The sequence below is a fragment of the Gavialis gangeticus genome, unplaced genomic scaffold (genome assembly GCF_001723915.1).
Source record: "Gavialis gangeticus isolate Ggan-Ray unplaced genomic scaffold, GavGan_comp1, whole genome shotgun sequence".
NCBI lineage: Eukaryota > Metazoa > Chordata > Crocodylia > Gavialidae > Gavialis > Gavialis gangeticus.
In genome coordinates this window covers 117565602-117572338 of record NW_017728992.1, presented here as the reverse complement: position 1 = coordinate 117572338, position 6737 = coordinate 117565602, and the positions used below count along the sequence as shown (strand labels likewise).

General features: G+C 37.9%; 1 protein-coding gene across 1 annotated transcript in view; it reads left to right on the top strand.

Moving 5' to 3' along the window:
* The window catches only part of ATP6V1H (ATPase H+ transporting V1 subunit H), a 74040-nt gene that overhangs the window by 35380 nt on the left and 31923 nt on the right, over positions 1 to 6737 (top strand). Inside the window, exons 10-11 of the mRNA XM_019527278.1 lie at positions 3162 to 3340; positions 4128 to 4253. Of these exons, the coding sequence (XP_019382823.1) occupies positions 3162 to 3340; positions 4128 to 4253 (305 nt within the window). The remainder of the gene's footprint in view (positions 1 to 3161; positions 3341 to 4127; positions 4254 to 6737) is intronic.

Sequence of the window (6737 nt, the reverse complement as noted above, 5' to 3'; positions counted from 1 at the left end):
AGGGTTTGGGGGGGGGGGGGGAGAGGGGAGCTTGCACGTGGTGGTCGTCTCCGCTATCCACCACCCTGCACTGCTGCTGCTGTGTGCAGGCTCCCCCACCTCCCTGTTCTGTGTCCAGCCACTGCCACCAGAAGGGGTATGCTCCTTAAAAATTGAAAACCTCTGCTCTAGCAGATCTGGTGGTACATCTCAGACTAAAAATAAATACACTATGCAGATAGAATTTTGAAAAACTGGGGAGGCTGTTTTAGCTCATCAGCCACATGGTCAGGATCTATGCTGACACTGCAGGATGAAAGTGGAGGGCTAGAAGGAACCTGAAGACCGTATAACCAATCCCTGGACTGAGGCATGATTAAGTATACTCAGACCAAGAATAGCCAACTTGCAGCACAATTGTTACAAATGGCACGAGCAGCCTCTGTATGTGGCACATGGCAGATCAGGGAGGAGATCAGGCAGGGAACATGGGGCAGGAAGCAAAAAGCATAGGGGGAGGTTGTCGGGCATGTCACAAATTAGCTTCACACCCTCTCAGTTCCTTTCTGATCCCTTTTGTGTGCCCCAAAATGTCAGCCCCTACTGACTCTAGACCTTTATTGACAAATGTACCTGATTTTTCTAACCCCTGCCCCTTCATCTCCCTTTCTGAACGGTTGGATTCTATAACCTCTGTAGATAGCCTGTTCTAAATCCTAACCATCCTTAAAAGCATTTTCCTAATGTCTAACCTAAATTTCCTTAATGCAAATTAAGCTACTTTACTATTTGTCCTACCCCCTGGGTGGCAGGGAAACATTTGCTCCTTTCTTGAAAATTGCAAGACTGGTATATTTTCCCCATGTCAGTTCTGTCTTGTCTCTTCACTACACTCAACATTCTTGATTTTTCTGTCAGCATTTCTTCCTTAAGTCATGTTTTCAAAACATGATTTGTTGCTGCTGCTGCTGCTCTCTGGACTGTCCAGTTTTTTTCATAGTACCAAGTAGAGTAGAATAATTCCCTCCTGGATCTTAAGACACTCCTATATGATATCTAGAATGGGAACTGAATTTATTTGCAGCAGCATCACATTAACTCATTCAGTGTGTAGTCTGTTTTCTGGTGTATTGCTGTGTTTCTGAATTCCATTTTTTCCTTAAAAAAATAGCCCTGGCATCACCCAAGAAGGATTTTTTTTTTAAATCCACTGTCTTTATTCCACTATTGTCATCTCCCTCTTGTTTTTTTTTTTAAAGGGTTTGCAGTTCTCTTATTTTATAGTCGCTTTCACCCAAATTATCTTCTGCCTCTCAGAAATTGTGGGTTTCTTCCCATGTCAGAATACAAAATTGCTATCCTCCAAGCTGTTTCTAGCACTCCTGAGTGACTGTTCAATCTCATTTGCTTTTCCAATATCTTGGTAATTAAGATAAGGGATAATGGCGTTAAATGACTATCTTTTCATCTACTTGGCCAGTCAGTTTGTATCCAACTGTTGAAGGCAGTAATAGAATCTGAGAAGCATTTTAAAGAATGCTACATTTGTATTTGGAGGAAATGCCTCTTTGTTATGTTTTACCTATGATGTATGAAGAGCCAAATGGCTCAGTCTGTTAAGATCTGCTCTGTTTGCCCTCTCACAGCTTCTGATGAAGTGAGCTCAAGCTTGCATAAGCTTATGCTCTATATATCTTATTTAGCTGGTCTACCTAGTGCATATATACCCTGCCTTCTGAAGAGCCCTGAACATAAAGGTCACATGAAGTGAGGCAGTGGTCTCAAAGGCAGAGGCCTTTAAATTTAGTGGTCTAATTTGTTTTCTGTCCATGTAATTACTTATTTTGTTTAAAAAATTGAAACTTAAATGTATCAAATATGACTTCTGCTCATTGAGGTTTAGTATTTTTTAAAATATATATAACAGAAATGTTTTCAGCTTTTTGCAGAGAATGCAGGTAAATAGCTCCAATTTGGATCATATAATTCTGAACATGATTAAATTGAGTAGAGAGGTAACAGCTAAATTGAAAACCAATGAAATAATTGATCTTTGCACTGTGTGTATACCCAGCGGTCTTCTTACTAACAGATGCCGGTTTGAACTGAAAACCCTATTGGAATATGCCAAAACTCTGAAGAAACTGATGTTTAGATTTAGATGTGATCACTGCATTGTGGGACACATTAGTTTTTAAAAGCTTGCACAGAAAATTAGATTGATAGGCTGTGCTCACGGGGAAGAGTTTGGGGATTATCTGTAGTATTTTATGCTCTTAAACTGGTCACAAATAGCTGATTTGTTTGCCTTGTTCTCCTTGGATGTTGCAAATCATGAAAGCAATTTGTCAACAAAGGTCACCTAATGTTAAACATGGTGTATACCATGGCGTTTGCTTTACTACTGTTTTGGGAGAGCCTCTGCCAAATCAGAACTGATAACTCTAGGTGCTGTTGGGTAAGTGCTTTTGGTACACTTACTTTTTATTAAAATACTTCTGAAATCTGGCACCAATGTATTCTTCTGGGCTCAATACTGCCCTCTTAAATCAAGCTTTTTTGAATCATCACCATAACTAACCATAACTGAATGACCAAACTTTTTGGCAAAGTTCTAATTCACCTTAAAATATTCCTATAGAAAGATAAATATGAAGTTCAGCAGAGGTGCAACAATTGGATTGTGCACTCTGGGCAGCAGAGGCATTGTGGTTGGCTGGCAACAGTGGCTGCTGCTGCTTTTGTGCCCTCTTAAGTGGGTGCTTGTGGCTGGTGCCTCAGTTGCCCACCCTTGTTATGGGAAATCTAGTCAATTATAGGGCTTGTTTCAACAGGACAGTTACTCTGGAATGAATGAGGATATGATACTTCATTGGTTGCTATGTACTACTCATCAGTAGGCAGTCTTACTTAATATGCAGTAAGCATGAGGTAGCTTATTCCATTTCCAGTTTATGTAGAATAGCTGTAAGTTCTCACTGTAGTTTACTACCCTATACCTTTCCCTTATGAATAAGGACTTCTATTTATTGAAATAACAGTGCCGCTCCTGCTTAGTAACTTAACTCTTATTTATTGAAAAGTTCTTTGTAAAAGTGGAATTTTATAAAGTTATAAGTCTTATAAAAAATGAAATGACAAAATAAATTTTAAAACTTGAATTGACATAACCTTTTCTCCAGAATCTTTTGGAAAAATCTACTGAAAGAGAGACTCGCCAGGAATATGCTCTTGCTATGATCCAGTGCAAAGTTCTGAAGCAACTAGAGAACTTAGATCAGCAAAAATATGATGATGAAGACATAAGTGAGGATATCAAGTTTCTGCTGGACAAACTTGGCGAGAGTGTTCAGGATCTTAGGTATATTTTACTGTATGAACTGTGAAAACAAAACAAACCCCCCAAAAAACAACCCTGTTAAATACTGTTACCTTGTTTCTTTTTTCATTTTTTGTTAGTGTTATAAAAATAAAATGTTATGTAGCTACTGCTTTGTTCAATGTATTTTGCTAAGAGCATATGGAGGATCCAGATGTCTGGATTTCTATACACACCTGAACAGAAGAAAAAGCTACTCTGCTTCTTCCCATGTGTTCCCTAGCTGATAATTTAATGGGAAGGACTTCCATTCAGAATTGTATCTGCTTACCACATGATATCAAACTAGTATATGTAAGAGGCAAGGATGTCTGTGCATGATTTGTTTTTATTGGAATTCCAGATTAATATGAGTTGTACTGCTAAGTCATTTTATCTGTGCTACACTTGATACAGAGATTCAAATCATAGTGCAAATTATAAATTAGGGCCATGATCTTACACATTACTCTATTTTATGGAAGAACTATTTTTAAAAATATTAGTTAGCTTAAAACATGGTTCCATGTAAAAGTGAATACTAATGTGAGGAAATATGTTACTAATCTCTAATTTATGAAGTGAGAACTTTAAGACATCCTCCCTTCCACTGAAACATTGTGAAAGGAAGTTCTCTTGTTTTTAATAAAGTTATCCAAATAAGAGTTTTTAGATATAGGTGTGCGAAGAACTGGGCACTAATATAGAATTGTATCTGGTGTACTGTGCAGGGCCCACTTTTGGGAACCTAATATATTATATTTTATATTTCACTTTGGACATCTTTCAGCTCATTTGATGAATACAGTTCTGAGCTCAAATCAGGAAGGCTGGAATGGAGCCCTGTACACAAATCTGAGAAGTTTTGGCGAGAGAATGCTGTGAGATTAAATGAAAAGAATTATGAACTTCTGAAGTAAGTTCTCACTTTTTTTCCTGGCTTTTGTTTTAGATTATAGATTTTCATAATCTTCAAACTTTAATCTGAGTGTATTAGGTACTTATTTTACAGAATCTGATGCTCAGTTTTGAAATTCCTTAGCAAAGGAAGAGTGAAGGTCAGAATGTATTACAACTTGAAAATGTGTAGAAAGCACTCATTTAAAATTAGAATTACTTACATCTTAGTAATTGTTTAGTTTTAAAAATTAAAAATATGCAAGGCTGCAATCGAATTGAACTTCTTAAAATCTATTGAATTCAAGTGCAGGATGCAAACTAATACAGTTCCAAAGAATGACGTTACTATGCATTAGTTAACTTGGCTATCAATATTCTAAATTATTTTAGCATTTTTGTTTGGGTTTCACTTTATCTTAATGTACTGAACTCCACATTCAAGATTTGAATTGGCATTGTGTGGCTCGGGTGGTGATTTTTTCTGCCGTTTTTGACAAGCATGATGTGAAATTGGAACCTGTTGTTCCTTCTGCAGTTGAGTACTTATTTGCAGCCTTTCAGAAGCTTTGGAGACTACTGGGATTTAGATGGCTTTGGGTGCTCTGGGATGCCTAGTAGGTCATTTTGACTGTATCCTTGACCACTGATAAAGTAGTATCTAAAAGGTTAACATTTAGATCAACAAAGTTAAGTCTGTCTAAATTTCTGGGAATCCAGGTGTTCATAGGGCTTAAATGGCCTGAAAAATGGCATGCCTGATCTAAGTTGTTTTACCCCAGGAGCTGAACTAATTTTAGATTGACATGGATTAACCTGGTCTAGTGAATTCCTGCACGTGTTCACGCACAGGGCTGGGAAAGCCCAGTCATTAGCCCCGGGGCCATGCTGTTCTGCCTGACTGCCCCCCGCCCCCACTTACTTATGGGCTGCCTGTGCCACTTCTAGTTTAGATTTAGGCAGTTTAAAGCAAGCTGTCTAACCTAAGCCAGATCCCACAAATGCTTGTTTATGCCCTAAAGGTGTAAACACATTAAAGCCTAGAGCATTTTCAGAAGGGCTGCAGCTGGTAGCTTCTGATTGTTGTGTGAACAGACTGAGGAGGAGGGGTTTTGCTACATTTTGCTGAGAGCAATTCATTTAACACATAATGATTAATTACCAGCTGCTGCCTTTTAGCATTTGTATATGCACACCATAAATGTGTGGGGGGGTTTTTTTGTTTTTTTTCCCCATCTTTGCATGTCAGCATGGTATAAGTCAGGCAATTACATATGAGGATAGATAAATATGGTGCTACAGTAGCGGTTATATATAGTATGAGCCTGATCAGGTTTTGAGGTACAAAACATTGGCTATGCAAGAGGGAAAGAGGTCTTTTGTGTATACCACAGGATCTATGAAGTCCAGTCAGCAGGTTTTGTCTCAGTAGTGGACAGGCTTCTGGCACTGGACGGTTTTGATTTTTATTTTCAGGAGTGAGTTAGGATAATTTCACTTATAACAGAAAAACGGTTTTCATTACAGTGGAAATGTGAACTTTGTCATGAACAAAGCTGGTAATATCTGGAATGTATGTAGATAGTCCGTGAAGTACTATGGAGTTCTTGCTTTTATAATTTTTTTCCTTATCTCTAAGTTGTAGAAGACTGTAAATAGGATTTAGCTATCCCTTGGTTTTATCTGTAAAACAGATTTAATTATGTACTCTGAGACATTGTGCACTTCCCGATACTTATGCTACCCATAAATGTTATGCATTGAGGTGCTCATCCTTTGTCATTCATTTTTAATTAGTGCTTTGGAATCGGGATATATTGGTGGGGAAGGGAGATGGGGCTTGAATTGCTGCCTCCCTTATAATCCTCACAAAACCAAACCAAGTTTCTGCCTATGCTAGGCAATTATTAATTGTATATGTTATGTAGACATGCAGATAGGAAGGGAACCTTAAAATACTTTTTTGGTACAATTTCTACATTGTCTAATAACTACTAGTTCCAATAGCAAGAATATAAAGTAACTATGACAAAATCTCTCCCTTTAGTTATGCACATACTTTGTTCTTTGCAAACATACATTTGCTCTTTTTGTAAAGGGGGCATTTTGTTTACTGTCTCCTCTTTTTGGATTTGAAGGGTTAAATTTTTTTTTACTTGACAGTTTCTTTTACATTAAGCTGCATAAGGTATTGGTTAGCCTTTTCCTGTCTCTTGCATTGATGCCAGATCAGTGTCCTTCTTACCATCGTTCTGGGCCTCTGAGTACTTCTGTTGATAGTCTTGCTGTATGTTCTTTCTCCTATATTGTGGAGTTGTAACACTAATAAAATTGGGCTGAGTACTTAATCCTATAGTCATACAGCCTTTAATCAGCATCCTGTCTCAAGTTCAAATTTCCTGATTCTGGTTTAGAAGTATAAAGAGAGAAACCCAAATCGGTTCGTTAGCTTTTTAGGCTTCTGTGCTTGGCTGGGTGGGGGATGGAAAAGCCTCAAGTAAAG